We start from the raw sequence: 17,817 nt of genomic DNA on the forward strand, positions 1-17,817 counted from the left end.
CGTGCAGCAAGCGCCCCTGAGTGACTGTTTTTGCCCAAAATATTCTCGCCACAATGGCACGTCGGTTCAGCATCTTGCTGCTGAAGGGTTCCAATATCCGAGGACCAGAGGGACATGCGACGAAACTGTCGACTGGCTTCAGCAATGATATTCTTGGACTCGAGTATGAAATGCGCATGCATCACTGCACAATGTGGGTTCTACATGTCCCGGCACTGGTTTCTCGAGCAGCACAGCGCACTGGCCTTTCTGGTGCTCATTACGTGAAACTGTCGATCGACTCGTGGTCGCCTCTTCACTTCCCAATTTTGCTGTTCGACTACCAAGGATCGATGATCCTGGACGTTCTAGGACATCTGCGATCTGTCATCAATTCTGATTCCGTGAAGGCTTGAGATTACCTCTATGCCATAACTTCATGCTGACCCGTACGCTTCTCCGATCTCATGGCCCCTACCAACCCCTTCCCCCCATTTCACTAGTGGTGCCGTCCGTAATTCTCTCGCGTGTTGCTTCAGCTCACGCATCTCTCCATGGATGCTTGCTTATTATTTTCTGTGACTTAATCAAGAAGCATTAATACAAACGAGATGATTTCCTATCGCCGGCCTTCGAGACTGTCTCCCACTAGCTACACACGCTCTACTGTGGACGCAACTGCTCGTTTATCGACATCGTATAAAGGAACCCAAGTACTCCTGTGGTCTCGCAAACCTCTGTAGTACTACACCTCGCACTATTTTGGCTATGAACGCATTTCCTGTATGTTTATTCCTATGGATATATACATTGACACTCAAGTACTCGTTTAGGCAGGATCACGCGTATTCTTCTGGGGGACCAACTCCCAAGTCGTTTACGGCACTGTGGTCTCCGTCTCTGTCCAGGCAGATGTGAGTTGTTAAGTGTTATACTCTACCTACGTGCTTATGTCTAGGTCCAGGGTACCCAGGTTCTGCAAATCAAAGACGACAGCGGACACACCCATAGTCTCCCGTCAGTCGTGCATTCTCCTCCCCTGCCCTAATTGACTGAGAGACTTCATGCAGCGCGGGCGGAGTTACTAAAGTGTAAACCCACATTCCGTCGCAAATCCCGGCACGAGTGGGTGCCCCAAGCATCGTTGATGGACCTTTTTCGTTTCTTCTTGAACTCTTGTCGCATTTCTTAACCTTGGTCTCTGAGCGCTTCCTGTCCTTAGCTACTGTCGATGGATCTGGATCCACTTTTCGTCACTCTTCTATGAGAAGGTTGTGCACATCCCTGAAGCAAGATTAAGGTCGTGGCTGCTTATCCCACGCGCCTCGTGCAATCAATATGTACTCGGGTATAGACATCAGGCGATCAGGACAACGAGCATAATGATGACTCGACTCCAGAACCATGCCTCGACGCCACTTCTACCCCTGCGCCGGTGTCAGTGAGTGTATGTCAATCATAGATGAGGGGTTCTGTCAATCTTTGCCGATATGTATAATTCTCTTGCCGTGAAATGAGTGATCAAGCGGTACGATTAACCCAGCCTACACATAAACAGAATTGCAGTCCATCCTCGGAAGCAAAGAGAGAGAGAGAAGTTTCAACTCCGCGCGTGCAATGGTGCCGCGGAAGCAAATGGTTCCACGTGATCATGCCGTCTACAACATTTGAAAAACATACTGCCTAATACTACCTTTCGACACGTTCCGGGGCTGAACCTAAGTTCCAACCAGCGGGAACTCGCGGAGTAGAGCACACTTATTCCCCGGCGGATTCTGATTGCAGAGCTCACCAATCGATCAAACCGTCTACAGGCAAATGATCGCGATGATTGAGGGTATACAGGCTTGGGTCGTTTGCGGGTTGTTATACGCCGCAGGCATTCTGCTTCAAAGCTCGAGCAGATTGTGGCTCCAGGTGCTCATGGTCCTGGGATGCACCCGAAGGTTGCCTAGGAAACCGAGTGAAAGTGCTATCTTGATCACAGGGGCTCACGGTCGTATGCTTGGCCATTCCTGTTGTTGACGATAGACTCATCGACTTCGATCTAGATGACGAACTGATACTGAGGCTGTCAAACCTGGGCTACACTGTATTTGCTGTATTCAAACCGGACTGCGACTCTGAAGATTCGATGGAAGTTTCTGAAGTGAGTTTATTCGCAGCAAAACGGCCTTCGAGAAGAACCTAAAGCTCGCGAATATACAGATCCTGCGTCTCTGGCATCACCGTCAAGTCATGCTGCCGCGTGTATCGTGGGGACTAGTCGCCCCAATAACAGCGAACCTAACTTACCAAGAAGATAGGGGGAGGGTATGCGGGACCATCAAGTCCTACTGCGTTCACCACTCCTTAAACTTGGTTAGCGTCATCTATCTCCACCAGAATCCTTCAGTGAAGGGGCACAAAGCACTGCTTCCTACAAGCCTACGGCCTGGATTCTATAGCGGTAATCAGAAAGATATTGACGGCTTGCGCAAATCGATCCTTGCCGACATCATGGATCCTTATCTAAGTCTAACCGACTTCTTTCCTCAACTTGCCACATCTTCAGGAAATATAATTATGATCTCAGAAGAAGATACGTATGATGGTGAGCTCATCCCGATCCTCTCCTTTCCGTACACAAATTCGGCTGGGTCTGCAGTGTCTTCGCGATATCGACAGGCAGCAGCTTGCAGCATGCATGACGAGCTATCTTTACTTGGGATAGAAGTAACGTCTGTAGTAAGCGGACCCAGAGCACGAGCACGAGTGAAAAGGTGAGCAGTTCATCTCAGCAAATAAAATCCTGTAATAATAATCTGCAAGTAAATCAACATTCGGTTCTCTAAGTCAACTCTGGGCCCGTGCTGGTCAGTTACATCTTTTGTCATGTCGCCAATCTGATTCTGTCGAAGGGAGTCCTCGTGTAGCCTTCCAGTGGCTTCTTGACTCATTTTATATCACGCAAGAGGACTACATTTCGTGTGTCGAAAGTATTATATGCGAGAAGTATGTCTCATTTTCAAGCTCTTCGCAGAATTCACGCTAACGCTTTAGTAGATCATCAGCCAGGACTCGATTGATTGGGAGTTATCCACATACGAAAGCACTCATATCTCGATGGCCGCATTTACTGAGATACATGTCGCTATTTCAGGAAGACTAAGGTCTTGGTCACTATGGGGAGTACCAAAGCAGGAGATTCAAGACTCTGTCGGCGATGTTATCTACCTGGCGACTGTATCTTATACTAGAAGTATATATTACTCAGCCCTGATGGCTAACAGATAGTAATTCACATAAAAAGTGCCTACATAGCGTACAAATTAAAGTTTCTTTCTTGGATGTGGAAGATCGTGTTTGCCACAGTTTGTGGCTTCAGTGATTCGCGTCGCCGAAGTTCTCACGTAGGATCGTCGCGACCAGTGGAACAATTGCATGGTCTCGTATGATTGCTACCATATCCACTGACCATGAGGATACATCGAGCAGTACGTTTGCTGTTGAAGTTTCTTATACCTCTGACATCGTGTTAGAAGACCGAATTGGAAACGTCTATGCCGCTCTTGCACGGACAGCCACCCGGAGTCTGGCGCTATATTTTTCTAGGCCTGTTCGCCTCTTCCGGCCTTCGAAAGGTAGCGTTCGGTGGTTCAACCTAAGGTCATGGTGACGATGCGACACTCGTAGTAAGCGGATGGCACTCTCTGAAAGGTCTCGCCTTGCAACATGGTTCTTCGTTGAATCTGGGATACATACGGTTGTTGGTCAAAGACCATGGTGTACGTGGCCTGTGTGCGTGTGTGCCCAAATCCCACTGATAGCCCATTAGATTATGGTAATACCGAAACACCTTGTTCCACCAATGGTGGTGAACGCACTCCTAGGTGCGGTGCTCTGGTCGACTTATTCCGAAGCATCCGCCGTTCTTTCACCGTACTTAAATACACACCCCACGACTCTGGCTGCTACGGCAGGCGCCATTTCTGGGGCTACACAGGCTTTGATCGCCGCTCCAGCTGAGAATGTGAGACTCGTTATTGAAGGGGGTGCTGGTGGGCATGGGTGGTCTCACGCCTGGAAGGAGGTATTCAGAGGCACACAGGTTGTAGGACACACGAAGCGTCGGCAAATAGAAGATATACGCCAAGTAAGGTATTGGATGAAAGAAGTCGGCGATATGGCTGGTAGAGGCTGGGATGGCTGGGGTTGGGGTTGCGCTAAAGACGCTTGTGGTGACGTTTGCTCATCGTTTGCTCCTTCTGAGAGGTATTTACTATTGACAACAGGCTTCGCAGCGTTCTTTACAATGTTCGAAATAACACGACGCACAGCTACCCAGGTCGAGAACAAGTCTCGGGATTTTGCGGCACGATGGGACGATATATCTGATAAGCCCCGCGCTTCTTTCGTCCACCACATTCCCCGAATACTCCATGGGGTCACTCTGGTCACAGGCGGCGCTTTGGCTGGACTTGCGTATGAATACGTCAGTCGTCCTTTCGATGCTGCCAGAAAGGCAGTTAAAATAGAGGGTGTAATCCACCCGGGCGAAAGGTATTCCCCATGGCAGGCTCTCATACGTAAATTCCGGGACGACGGACTCCCGTATTTTTTTCGTGATCCAGCAGCAAGTCATTTCGAACATAATAGCGGCACTCATCACAAATACAAACGCCTCGCCTCCATGCTCAGAATTCTCGGTCGTGTTGGTCCATGGGGGGTTGGGTTCTTGGTGTGGGAGGCATACGGACCGAGCATAACATCATGACAATGCATGCGTATTTCCTATGAACCGGTGCTTTTATACACCACGTACGTACATATCTCAACGCAACTAATTGAATTCTCATTTCACCTTACCCGCCCGAGAAGGTATACCTCAATGTATCAACGCATCGAGCACCTCGGCGTCGAAGCTCTAAAGCTATTCGTGGAAACCGTGAGCTGAAATATGCTACTGCTCGAAGCATTTAGGCCATTCACTCCCAGCGCAGCAGATATCTACGAGACGTTGTGTTGTGATGTCTCGTACTCTTCCACACAGAGTGTCACGCGACCGAAAATGCTCTCCGAGGCTCAAACTCCCTTTGTCTTGGCGCCCCTACCACGTATGAATGATGGTCACCTAACACTCGTACCCTTGTCGTGAACAATTCGAAACAGCGGCAAACCGCTTCTCCTGGCACTACATCGTCACACAGCAGCGCGTTTCGTACTATCAATTCTAGTCGCCTATACCAGTAAGTCTCTGGGCAAGCCATCTCCAAGTTGAGTCCGTGGCTTCGCCCAGTCACTCATGAAACTCAGAGCTCATTGATCGTTACTTGATAGACCAACTGCCGGCTCGGCTCTTATCCAATGAAGCCTTCATTTGCATCGATAACAGGTTGTGTCAGAAACAGTCCGTAACATTAAGGATGTCCGCAATTAAGTTCCTTCTTCTGACATTGGGTAGTCGCAAAAGCGGGTGAGCTCCACGTTTCTGAAAGGAGAATCCCAGAAAAGCTTATATTTTCCTCCAATTTAATGAGGTCTTCTCATCGCACAAAGCGCTCGCAACGGACACGAAAAGATCATAGATTGAATATGACCGTCAACTCTCCTCGCGTTACATCCCCATCGCGACTTGTTTTCTCAGCCAATGAAATGAGGGCTTTGGTGTAGTACTGGAAGCCTCATTACAACAGAATCACCGTTCCGTCCATCCATTCGCGCCGCTTTCCTGGGACGATAAGAATTTCATACAGCAGGCCCGCGGAGCATTATTCCTGTCAAACGTAAGACTGGCTTGCAGGTGTGGCATATGACAGTGGCCAGAATTTGGGGTCACCGATAAGCATGATACACGAGCTAAATCGTTCTCGTGCGCCCAGTATGTCGTGTTCCTTTGGCGTTCAAGTCTGCTCCTTTAACAGACGTCTACTTTCAGGTTACCTGGAACTTACTATGTGGTTGAGGTACTGCGTCTGTCGTTCCGATCTGGAGAATGCGTTGCTGCCAATTTACACGCGCCGTACATGAGGATGGCCTCTGTGGCGACGGACTTCGTCCCTAAAAGAAATCGATCATGCTTTCACTGCAGCCTAGTACTCAAGGTAAAATCGCCTAAACATCCCTTGATACTTACTTATACTACTTGGACACCTTCCTCGTCCCTCGATCGCTCGTTTGATTTTGCGAGCGGCTTTCGGAGGATAGAGTGGCTTCGATAAATTTGACCTGTGCGCTGATTGGAGACTGGAGCCGTTTCATTTCCGTCGAGTATGTTGCTTGACATGTTCAAGCGGAATCTTTCGTCCCGCGAAGCAAGCTAACTGAAGCCCCGTAGTCAGTGTCTGGAGACAATCGTCTGCATCGGTCCACTTGCAGCGTGACAGTAATTACCCATTCCACTGATGCCGGTGGGTTCTTACAAGATGGAAATTCACTGCGAGAGCTTTGAGTCACTTCACTCCCTCAATCCCTGCGAAACGATCCTAAGCTCTCGGCTAAGTACTGTCCTGCCAGAGGCCTTCGCCGCTTCGCGTGTTTCCGATGCATCTATGTCTCAAAATATGTCGCATTAATCTGCTTATGGGCAACTTATGGGTCTTGTATTTCAAATTTGCCGTACACCTGCCGGACATGAAATTCCCTTGCATGGTTATTCCCGTCGTAGCGACCCCCAGACGTCATGTATTCTATGATGGACTTCGACATAGACGCTGAATCGCTATTGAATTCACTGGAAAGTTCGATTATTTACGTAAGCAGAGTACTACTAGGAGGATCGATATGATTGTTGCGTAACTCTTCTTTGCAAGAACAAGTACACATCGTCCTATTTCGCGCGATATACAAACATGCCTATTTGCTCACGGAATGGATGCAAGAAGGACTTCGAAGAGGGTACCAGCGAGCCTTGCATCCATCACCCTGGTGCTCCGGTGAGCTTACTCGACGCGAAGCCGTAACTTCTTCACTGGGTCAGGACATTGAAGATTTCTGTGTGGACAGGTATTCCACGAAGGACTCAAGTCATGGTCTTGCTGTCAGGATGTAAACAAGCCTGTGACAGACTTCGACGATTTTCTGAAAATACCTGTACTTGAGTTCGTCGATACAGCTTTGAGTATTGTGCTCACCAGCTTGATACAGGGATGTTCTACAGCAGATCAACACGACGCAAATGCAGCACCTGTGGAGGCCGTAAAGTCGACCCCCAACACCAGTTTGCACATGACAGAGACACCAGACGGTAAAGAGGTTTATGGGTCTTCAAAGCAGACACGAACTGCGTCACAGGACGCCGTGATCGCGCCGACTCCCGTTATCCAAGAGGAAGACGATCCAAGTGTCCCCGTAAGTCCCGGTACGCGGTGCAGACGCAAGGGCTGCGGGGTTGCCTTTGTTAGTGACGCTCTGAATAGAAGTGAGGATGGTGAGGGTTCGGTTTGCATGTATCACCCTTTACCAGTGAGCAGTTATCCATCGGTCGAGAGGCTGAATCCCGCTCACTGACCCTACCCTTTGCAGCCACTCTTTCGAGAAGGTAGTAAGGTAAGTTTCCCGATGGGATGAGCAAAACCGATCAGCTGGACGATCGGTCCATCTATAGGGGTACCTGTGCTGCAAGCGCAAAGTCCTTGAATTTGAAGAGTTTCTGAAAATCGAGGGTTGCACGAAGGGACGACATGTGTTCACACCCAAAGTCTCCGACATCACGGTGAGCATTTATCAAAGCTCATAGACATAGACCCGTACTCTTATTTATCCTAACACACTAGACCGAAGAAAAAGTCTCTTGTCGAATCGATCACTATCAAACCGTTGACAAAGTTCACGTATCTGTCTTCGCGAAAGCAGTTGACAAAGATAAAAGCAATATTGCATTCGAAGCTTCCCAGGTACGTACCGCCCATGACCGCATTTTGTCTGCGACATTCGGCTCATCAGGGTCCCCCCAGGTATCGATAGATTTATATCTACCCCAGTCTAAACGATTTTCTCGAAAACTCGATCTTTTTGGCCCAATCGACCCTACTCTTTCGACTTACAGCGTATTGGGATCGAAGGTCGGAGTGATGTGTCTATATGCCACACATGATCATAACGTCTCATTCTCCTAGGTTGAATTGCACTTGCACAAGCAAGATACTCGGAGTTGGACCGTCTTGGAGAAACCAACCCAAAGCCTTGGAAACATCAGTCTAACGTTTGGTGTGGGTGGAAGAACAGGCACGATTGGAGGGAAGGAGGTGGTTTTGGATGGGTCCAACAAGGCTCGCGGCTGAAAAACATAATAATTAACGTTGAATGGAGGGTCAATTAGTAAAACTGCTGTCTAGGTCTATAATGTAGCTGGCTTCTCTACAACTTGATAGATCTGTATCAAGTCTCCCTCTTGAAGCTCGGAAAAATCACCAAAGCTAACACCACATTCGGAGCCTTTGCGAACCTCAGTCACATCTTTCTTCAGATAACGCATCGTGTCCAGTGTCCCTAGCGTGTTCACAGGGTGAGTTTAGCGCAAAGGGGACCTAAAGGCCAGGCGGCTCACCATCGTGAATCGTCACCCCATCTCTAATTACCCTGGCGTTTCTAGATTTTTCTATGATACCATTGACAACTCGACATCCGGCGACTTTCTTAATCGTCTTTGCCTTGAGATGGATGTCGAATAATTGTAGGACTGTCGCTTCGCCAGTAACTTTGGATTCTAAGACAGGCGGAAGGAGAGCGACAAGACGACTCTTTACTTCGTCCATTAACCGGTATATGATCCCCGATGAGAGGATAGAAACTTGATTTTGAGCAGCGAGCATCTCCATGGCACGAGGCGTGGTCACCGAAAACCCGACGACAATCCCTAAATCGGATAAATATACTGCTTATAGCAAGAGCTAAATCATGACTCTTACGCACCATCGACGGCTTTAGCCATAGTGACATCTGATTCAGTGATGTCGCCGACACCAGAGGACACAACCTTCACAGATGCAAGGTGGTTCCCAATGCCTTCCAGGGCCCCTACAACGGCCTCAACACTCCCACTAACGTCCCCTTTCACGATGAGCCTCAGAACCTTTTGATCTTCCGAGGAGTCGTGAACGGGAATCGGTGCTGCGTGTGTTTCAGGGGATGCTAGCTCGAGTTCACGACGTTCGCGTTCTAGCTTTCTGTTGGCATTAATGGCTCCAACATCCGCAAGAGACGCTTCTAAGTCTCGTTGCCTCATCCTATTAATCACTGCCTTTTTAATATCGCCCTCCGAGGCTTGAAGCACTTCGTCGCCTGCATCAGGAAGAGACTTCCACCCCGAAACAGTGACTGCAGTTCCAGGATACGCAGCCTTTACGGATTTGTTTGAGGAGTTGTTCATCGCACGCACTTTGGCGTGGGTAACTCCGCTAATGATGTGTGAGCCTGTTTTGAGACATCCTCGAAGCACCAGGACGGTGGCCACTGGGCTGATAAAGGGAAGACTTCAGCGCGGAGTTCATGGTAGGAAATGAAAGCGAATTACCCGAGGCCCTTTTGGACTCTCGATTCCAACACGTAACCTTGAACAGGGCCCTCTCGTTCAGCACGCAAGTCCTGCATCTCAGCCATCGCAGACAAGGTTTCTACGAGATTGGGGAGCCCATGTCCCGTCAAACCAGAGACTTCGACCGAGGGGACATCACCGCCGAAGACCTCGAGTTGCACTCCTTCTGCTAGTAAAGCCTTCTGGACGAAGTCCTTTGGAGATAGTGAGGGAATCGTCATTTAACCGGATACAAGATACTTACGACATTGACGTCGGGTTTATCAACCTTGTTGATTGCGACTACTACCCCGACCTTACCCTCATCTTGTTTGATGAGATTGATCACTTCCTTGGTTTGTGGCATGATGCCGTCATCTGCCGCCACGACCAAGACTACGATATCTGTTACTCGAGCCCCACGGGCACGCATGGCTGAGAATGCCGCATGCCCGGGTGTATCCAAGAAGGTGATGGAATCTGGGGAACCAGAAGAACCCCCAGAATCGGGGACGGGAACAGAGAAGGCACCTATGTGTTGAGTAATGCCACCTGCCTCACTTTTGGCTACGGAGGCTGAGCGTAGAGTATCAAGAAGGGTTGTTTTCCCGTGATCAACATGCCCCATAATGGTGACGATGGGCGGCCGGGATGGTAACTTCGAGGGATCAGAGTGCGCGGGTCTTCAAATCAGTGATGTTAGGAATTTGCAAGTGAAAAAGTAGGAGACTAGCATGCGTACGGGGCATAGATGTCGAAAGCAGCCTCATCGTTGACGATCGGGTTGCGGCCAAATTCCTCAGCCAATAAAACAGCGTAGTCAGACGTCAGGACTTACGCCGGTATATAGTCAACAGGGTGCAGGTGCATTAATGAAGTGGGCCTACCATGATCGTACGAAGATTCATCTCCCATTCCTGCTCGAAACATTCTCCGCTGAAGGGTCTCTGAGGGTGATAGGCCATCGTAAAACGGGTAAGAGTAAATTGTAGAGCCGACTGACCTAACTTTACACCCAGAAGCCGAGATAATGTCCCCACGGAGACAGTAGATGGGATATACACGTCCGCAGCGACCTGCTTCTCCTTCGGCAAACTGGTTTTATTCCGCTTGACTTTGAGAGTATGATCGCCGTGTTTCTGAGATACCCGCGAGTGGCTAGGAATTGCGACGTTGTCGCCTCGACGCGCAAGAATCGATGTACGATCTTTGCGAACGACGCGGCTATGTTGTCTTCCTTCGTTATTCGCATCCGCGTTAGACGCCCCATCTACACGGGGCAGCTTGACTAGAGCGGCTAGCTTATCTCTCTTGGAACCAATTGCAAGATTAGTATCGGAGTGATTGTAAGGAATGGCATTTTGCGAAGGAGTTGGCCTCGTTGTCGAAGTAGAGGACGAGAAGTCGGAGGGCGAAGAGCCTTGTCCAGGTTGCTGATTCCGTTGCGTAGGATGAGGAGGTGCTTCTCGGGTCCACTTAGACATTGAACCATTAGAAGGCCCTTGGTTCAGTCTCGTCACCTTCGGGGTGGTGGTACGTTGCGACAGATTAGATCTAGTATTCGAGGAGGTGCCGGGGGGATTCCGCTGCCCACTCAGTGAGAATTTTGGTGGTAAAGGATGCCTTGAGCTAGAGGCATGATTTGGAGTGCGTCCTTGAAAAGAATTAGGCGTAAATACGGTAGGATGAGGTGTGCTCCTGGGGGTACCCGGCGCTTCCGTGGTCGGACGAGTCCATTTGCCTGTGCCATTGAGCCCTTCCCCTCGAGTCGAGAAACTTGGTAGTTGTCGACTCCATTTATTCAGAGAAGGGGGTGAAACCGCAGAGTCAGTTTCCCATGAAGCTGGCTGTATGAGAACGTGGCATCAGCAGCGACCAAGCAGTTAGCGTCGCGACAACGCACCTTTGCCCTCGCCGCCGTAGCAGAGTTCCTAGACTGGATACATGTCGTCCGAACCGCTTCAATGGCCTGACGACGATGCATGAAAAGTTGTAAGGATTCGTTTCCGTCCCGAAGCCGGATAATCCCAAAAGATCAGCGCCTATTGAAAGTGCGCCTATTATCGGATCAGGTGACTCACGCGTACCGTAATAATTACAAACAACGCGCCATGACTCGCGATCGCCGCTTTGTTGAGTCCCTTCACCAATGACCCCCGCAATCACCAGAACATACGGGTCTCGCAACAGCAGAGCGGGATACCCTTCTTCTCCCGTGTCTGACCTGTCGTCTCCACCGCTCCCAGAGAGCAAGAGAAAGCGGCCATTGACAGACCAATCCTCCGTCGTGAACATTACCAATCCACATCCAACGAAACGCTTGAAGCTCAAAGGGACTGCATCGCAGAGCGCAAACAGTAACACAAGGAATAAAACGCAAAACAAGCAACGAACTCTTACACAGCTACATTTCTGTATCGACACCTCCATATTAAAGACATGCCCAACTTGTGATCTCTCATACACGAAGGGGGCACCGGATGACGAAGCGCTTCATAGAGCACATTGCTCGAGAGTCCAACGTGGTTTGGAGTGGGGGAAAGAAGAGGAAAGGGAAGCCATAAAGGCTGGCGTAGTCACTGTAGAGGACAGCGTCCGAATAAAGAACGGCAAGCGGGGCCGGATACTACATGTCAGAGCAGATGTTGGGGGGAAGATTGGCTCCAAGGTACGGTGGTTGCTACGTCCTAGTGCAGTGCTGACTGATTTATGAAACTTCAGCTGGCTACTCTCTACGATACCATTAACCTCGCCCTTTCCTCCCCGCCTCTCACCTCCGAAGCTCTTCGTGCATCGAAAGTTTATCTATTTCTGCTGCCGTCTGCGATTGCGGGATCATTCAGAGAGAAGATAGTGGGGTGTGTGATAGCCCAACGCATTTCGACAGCCATGGCTATCGCGACGCCGACCAATGCAACAGCCTCCCATGATTTGGGACCAGAGGAGACCTCAAGGTTGATCGCTGTTGACACAACTTCGGGGCTTTTCTGTGATCCCGCGCCTCTACCAACCCCTCTAGGGATTCCGCGAATCTTCGTTCCTTCTACACATCGCCGTCAGGGAATCGCGAGCAAATTGCTATCTGCCGCGGCTTCGACGTTTATTCATGGATGTCCTCTGGACCCGTCGAAGGGCGACGTGGCCTTCACCCAGCCGACTGGAGATGGGAATGCCGTTATGCGAAGTTGGGGCGGTAATGGGGTCCGTATATACGAGGAATGAATGTAGGTCATGCATGACCATCTAATGATGTATCGAATGCTTCCAACTGTATAAAGACCTTATGTTATGGTACATATTCATATTCGTCGACGATCGGTATCGCGACCTGGCGAATAACGATAACCAGGAAGCAGGCTAGAATGAAGCAAAGGGTAATCAAGAATATGAAGTCTTTGGCTTCGAATACACCACGGTAAGCCTCGTTGCTTGCAGTTTTGCTAACGGAAACATCACACTCACAGATGGGAACCGGTCCTGGACGATCGTATGTCTCCTTCCGCCGAGCAGAAGACTGTTTACGAGCATGCACCCCACGCTCTGGTAATGATCCCCCTTCACCACGTTTCTCAGTCTCTGGCGATCTCCGCGAAGGATGCCTCGAGTATGTAAGTCGATATTGGACAGAAGCGTAGCTGTGCCTCGAAGAGTCGCTGCAGCAGTCGTTCAGAATAGAATCGTTTGATGAAATGTCCAGAGAAGATGATTGGTCCGATATAACGGGCATTTATCCTCGACGGTGGCACAGCTCGATGACACCAAGGTGAATGGGAAAGTTTTTTCGTGGCGTCGTCGTTCGGAATGAGGTTTCCTCGAGGCGGAATGTAAATAAATATTCCAAGCGATTGGCGCAACAACCTCCAAGGAAGTTCTGTCTAGACCGAGGGTTGTTAACGGTTCGGTATACAGTGGGAGCACACTCCGAGGATTGTGAGACAGAGGAAGGGAAGCTTCTAGTGCTCCAGCATGTTCACCATGAGTGAGTCACGGCCAGTGTATGATGTCGAGAACGAAGCGCTGGATACGGGCGTCTAATTGCAAGCCACTCGGAGGGCTCAACGCCCCATCAATGCCAAGTTGCGCACCCACAGGTCTCGCTGCTGCTCTCGCATCTGTGTTGTATTTCTTGCCAAGAGATGAGCACACAGTGAACGTGTGTTCTTAGTCTAGTCACCTATGCTGCGATAAGAAGCCAAACTTTGCTTCAGCTGGCTCCAGAACCCGGTCTAGCACTTGGCTTGGTGCGACATTCCGAGTGTAGAACCTCCGTGCTCCAAACCCTGTCTCCGTGGCCAGTGTCAGTTCGAAGGTACCCGTCGACTGAGCACAGAACGGCTTCAACTTTAACGCAGTGATGTTGACGTGCGGTCCGATCAGCACCTACCGCAAAGTTACCATACAGCTCGGAGCCGCTCGAAATGCGTATTTCTGCTAGTGGCTGGTATCCAGTAATCTCGGTGGTTAACCCGATTCATGAAGAACTCTGCAGGCATGGCTGGTTGGAGAAGGACAAGAACGGAGACAATCATATCACACAATCGCCAACCCATGACGATTGGCACATTTCACATATCTTGTTCAGCCACCCATGTGTGAAAAATTGTAACAACTGGCGGTGAGAGCTGTACAATAGCAGGAGTGCTCTTTATCAAGTTATATAATACAAGTGCAAGAAATGATGTCCGTCAGATATTACATGAACACGGTGGATTTATGGCTCAGTCAAGAATGCCGTAGCGGTCTCTTGGAATCCATTTTGATTATCCGCTTGATTAATGAGACCGACATGATTGATGCTGAGCTGGAAGGTGGCCCCGACGGTTGACAAGCCGTAGATACGAACACTGGTGCTCGTGTCGATATTGGCGATCTGGGACTGACACGTCTTCGTGTCAAGGCAAGCCTGACTATAGTTGTTGAAAAAACTGTACAACCCGGCGCCTGGTAGAAGTAAATTAGCCGTGGAAGAAATACAATTGAGTGAAACATAAAAGCAGCGAACCAAAGATGGTGATACGTTGAGATTTTTGAACGTACAACGCCCAGGAAGAGGTCAGTGATTCAAAGGATGGATCATTATATTTTTCGGACGGCGGAAACGGGTGGGGCGCGGCAGGCGTGGGCTGAAAATATGGCTAACAGATGATTGAGCAGTGAGACATGTAATTATTGGCCTTAGTATAGAGCGCACTCACCGATTCAGTCTGTATCAAACCCATATAATGATCTTTGGCCTCGTATAGATTATATTGATAGAGAACGTGGTGTTCAGCTATATGATGCAGTGTCAGCTTCTACCTGGCAGTTAAATCAACACGGAACTGACATCCTAACCAATGTGTCGGTGTGAGACAAATACGGACGCGTTCAGTTCTCAGCTTGCTCACCTGTACCAATCATCCAAACTGGACCTTGAGATTCTGACAGGATACCTCTCCCGGAGAAAAGAGTGATCTGATCTTCTTCTAGTACATCAAGGTCGTGGTCTGCAAGCCATACCCACGTTCCCTGACGGATAAATGCCGTCAGAGATCAACACAAGGTAATCCAAGGAAGGACGTGTAAAAACCTCGAGATACGCCGAACAGTGCCTCGTCAGGTGGAGTGCCAGGAAAGCCGCCATGCATGCATCGTCTGCTGAGCCTTTCGGGCAGTGGGCAAAATCAAGATCAGTGCCAGCAGCTGGACGCATTCAAGTTAGGTCAAATTTACTCCAGCTTCTACTGCGAACAAGCGTACCGCCACCCAATCTGAGAATCTCGTAGAAGTTGTTTGGAGCGGCGGAAGAACGTATTACTCACCTTATGTGGGAGTCCCACATCCCGCAACTTGCAGGTCGGCCCACAGGATCGCGTATGTTCCACTCTATCACGATAGCGCCACCCGCTGCCCGTGCTGCGTCTTAGTACAACCCGATACACCGGAAATGCAGTCTTACCTGGCCCAATCGTGGAGAACATGATGTCCGTGATCTCCACAGTACCTATTGATCCTTTTCCACCAACTTGCACCATTACTCGAGGCTCATTCGGATCTTGGAAATTTTTTCCTTTCCCCGAAATGACTGACCAGGCCTCACCAACGACACGACTTCCAGCGGGGACCTTCAGTGTGTCCGTGATAACGTAAACACCAGCATCTATAAATACGAGCTTGTTCTCGTTTGCGGCCTAATAAGATTGTAAGAAGCATGCTATACAGCAGTGCGAGCCAACTAACTTTATTGAGCAAGGTTTGGAGGGCTTGGGTCTCATCAGTATGGCCATCCCCTTTGCAACCGTGATCTCGGGCGCTCAAGAACCTGTCGGCGCTGATATCTTCGTATTGAGGATGCATCTTCGAGACTATTCTACCGTGTTTATCCAGCAACGAGGCGGGTTTGTATGGCGACGCGACCTCTGCCTGTACGAACTTGTGGTAAACGGACGTGGAGTATATGTTGCCTTGCGCCCACGTATCGATGATCTTATGCTTCCCGCCTTGAAGGAGCACCTCTCCACTAGCGACGCCTACTGCCGTCTTGACATTGTTGAGTTCGATGTTATTCAGAACCAGAGAGCCTCGAAGTTGTCCTTGGCTGGACACAGACGTGCGAATGAATATTGGCGTATCCCTGACTTCAACGTCGATGATCGCCTCAGACCCTACACCCTGTGTGGCGTAAGTCGCGACATACCGTAGAGTAACGTTTCACTCTCACCTGTGCGGCAGCTGTTGTCCCCCCGATTTGTAGGTCGAAGCCGATCTAGTAATTCCTTAGGCTCGGTACGCTGACAATGCACGTATTGTCCGTACCTGGCAGTTATTGATAGAAACTCCCTGGAATGTCCAACCTATATATGATGTAGTGTGTAAGAAGCGGTCTGCAACCCAGAGTAAAGGCATGACTGACCCCAATTCCAAACACCGTATACAGCTAGGATTTGGTGTGAGTTCTGCGAGTATTAATAGATCAAAGAAACCCACCTGTCTGAACGTCGTTGAAAACAACATTACGAACAGTGAATCTGCTCATTTATTCGTCAGGTCGGAGCGTCCGAGTTATATGGCAGGCATACTGTTGATTGCCTCCCCAAATTCCATATTTACCTAGGGCAATGGGTTTAGCGATGGTGGGGCGTTGTAGAGAATGTCTGTCTCACCCCCGTTGAATGTTAGGTCGCCCATGTACCCACCACTATGTACAACATCAACCGGTTACTCTTTACAGATTTAAACCGGGGAGAACCTTCCGTTTTCCATCCAAATACCTAGAATAAGATGATGAATATGGGGATTCCGAACACATATGCTCGCATACCCTGATGACCAGTGTTTCTTTTCGTGGACATCTGCACGACGATGTTCATCAGAGAAGTGGCTTGAGACACTTGCCAATGAAGACCAGTTGCGGAAGCAGAAGATGGCATCCGACGCAGGTCAATGATGAAATTTCGAACAGATCGGAAACTACAATCGAGTTTTCGCTCTGTCAGTACATCGTCCACTTGGACAGACTTCTGACTGACAAGTTATTTTGATTTATGTACCATTGCCGACCTCCCCCACCAGGGATGTAAGGATCGGCGTCTGCACAATAATCCATCAGTGGCTGATGGCGCTCCGAGGGTTAAAAGTACCTATAACCGCCATTCCTTCAAATGAAGCAGCTGCGAGTAATGTCGGTGGTTGTTTGGCATCACCGATGAGCTGGGAATAGTACCAAGCGATGATGGGTCGAGAAATAACGTATTTCCTGATATCCTCACTGAGATGGACGTGGTAAGTCCAGATTCATGGCTCACTCACCCGGCGGGGAAGTACACAAGCGCGGGAGAGACACTAGGTGTTCGTGTCAGTGCCTGGGATGATTACAGCAGTTAACATCCGTACGTGGAGGACGGGCATGTTCCCTCGCCACAGCGGTCCCCACTTGAAAGCGCCAAGCTGGATGAACCATCGTCGCGTTAGAAAGGACTCCCGTCAAGGGCAAACTTACCTACTTGATAGCCTCAGTATCGTCTGCCACGCCATCCCCTTTAGCGCCATAGTCTTTCACATTGCGAAAAACTGGATATTGGGACGCATTTGGATGGAATGGCGCGATGCCCTGATGCTTGATTGCCTCCAACCAGAACGGGTCTTTCCTAGTCCGACTCAACCCCAGGGAATCTGTAGCATTTGCGCCGGCCATGGTAAAGCGCACACCGAAAGTCGCCCTCAAAGCCAAGAACCACACTAGGATGGCGCTAATCAATGTGACCATCCTGAAATCGAATTGGGGGATTTGGAGTTCAGTAAATTTTCCTCGAGCACGAATCCAACCGTTTTACCCTGCTCGCTTTACGTACGTTAGCTTTGAATTG

The 17,817-nt window shown here is 49.5% G+C and overlaps 6 protein-coding genes across 6 annotated transcripts; 4 read left to right on the plus strand and 2 right to left on the minus strand.

The window, feature by feature from the left end:
• Positions 1 to 53: 53 nt before the first annotated feature.
• On the plus strand, positions 54 to 395 carry PC9H_001409 (uncharacterized protein; the record flags this gene model as incomplete). The annotated part of the gene is made up of 1 exon (XM_036771059.1): positions 54 to 395. The coding sequence occupies one exon, from the start codon at positions 54 to 56 to the stop codon at positions 393 to 395; it is 342 nt and encodes a 113-aa protein (XP_036636904.1).
• A 3,017-nt stretch (positions 396 to 3,412) lies between these two features.
• On the plus strand, positions 3,413 to 4,735 carry PC9H_001410 (uncharacterized protein; the record flags this gene model as incomplete). The annotated part of the gene is made up of 5 exons (XM_036771060.1): positions 3,413 to 3,455; positions 3,501 to 3,602; positions 3,655 to 3,746; positions 3,797 to 4,199; positions 4,254 to 4,735. 5 exons carry the CDS (start codon positions 3,413 to 3,415, stop codon positions 4,733 to 4,735), a joined length of 1,122 nt encoding a protein of 373 aa, XP_036636905.1.
• Positions 4,736 to 6,809: 2,074 nt separating this feature from the next.
• On the plus strand, positions 6,810 to 8,240 carry PC9H_001411 (uncharacterized protein; the record flags this gene model as incomplete). Its single annotated transcript, XM_036771061.1, has 8 exons — positions 6,810 to 6,893; positions 6,964 to 7,050; positions 7,105 to 7,422; positions 7,483 to 7,506; positions 7,565 to 7,672; positions 7,734 to 7,853; positions 7,914 to 8,021; positions 8,076 to 8,240. The coding sequence occupies 8 exons, from the start codon at positions 6,810 to 6,812 to the stop codon at positions 8,238 to 8,240; spliced, it is 1,014 nt and encodes a 337-aa protein (XP_036636906.1).
• Positions 8,241 to 8,296: 56 nt separating this feature from the next.
• On the minus strand, positions 8,297 to 10,956 carry PC9H_001412 (uncharacterized protein; the record flags this gene model as incomplete). Its single annotated transcript, XM_036771062.1, has 9 exons — positions 8,297 to 8,448; positions 8,507 to 8,815; positions 8,872 to 9,416; positions 9,473 to 9,687; positions 9,738 to 10,155; positions 10,215 to 10,305; positions 10,360 to 10,419; positions 10,476 to 10,557; positions 10,621 to 10,956. The coding sequence occupies 9 exons, from the start codon at positions 10,954 to 10,956 to the stop codon at positions 8,297 to 8,299; spliced, it is 2,208 nt and encodes a 735-aa protein (XP_036636907.1).
• A 665-nt stretch (positions 10,957 to 11,621) lies between these two features.
• On the plus strand, positions 11,622 to 12,694 carry PC9H_001413 (uncharacterized protein; the record flags this gene model as incomplete). Its single annotated transcript, XM_036771063.1, has 2 exons — positions 11,622 to 12,140; positions 12,194 to 12,694. 2 exons carry the CDS (start codon positions 11,622 to 11,624, stop codon positions 12,692 to 12,694), a joined length of 1,020 nt encoding a protein of 339 aa, XP_036636908.1.
• A 1,489-nt stretch (positions 12,695 to 14,183) lies between these two features.
• Positions 14,184 to 17,645, minus strand: PC9H_001414 (uncharacterized protein; the record flags this gene model as incomplete). The annotated part of the gene is made up of 22 exons (XM_036771064.1): positions 14,184 to 14,413; positions 14,475 to 14,607; positions 14,668 to 14,744; positions 14,860 to 14,980; positions 15,042 to 15,154; positions 15,212 to 15,222; positions 15,274 to 15,358; positions 15,411 to 15,642; positions 15,692 to 16,123; positions 16,173 to 16,217; positions 16,268 to 16,305; positions 16,365 to 16,388; positions 16,439 to 16,479; positions 16,531 to 16,561; positions 16,615 to 16,649; positions 16,701 to 16,722; positions 16,773 to 16,921; positions 16,981 to 17,041; positions 17,092 to 17,219; positions 17,261 to 17,293; positions 17,345 to 17,398; positions 17,455 to 17,645. 22 exons carry the CDS (start codon positions 17,643 to 17,645, stop codon positions 14,184 to 14,186), a joined length of 2,286 nt encoding a protein of 761 aa, XP_036636909.1.
• Positions 17,646 to 17,817: the final 172 nt, after the last annotated feature.

The sequence above is a fragment of the Pleurotus ostreatus genome, assembly GCF_014466165.1.
Source record: "Pleurotus ostreatus strain PC9 chromosome Unknown scaffold_1, whole genome shotgun sequence".
NCBI lineage: Eukaryota > Fungi > Basidiomycota > Agaricomycetes > Agaricales > Pleurotaceae > Pleurotus > Pleurotus ostreatus.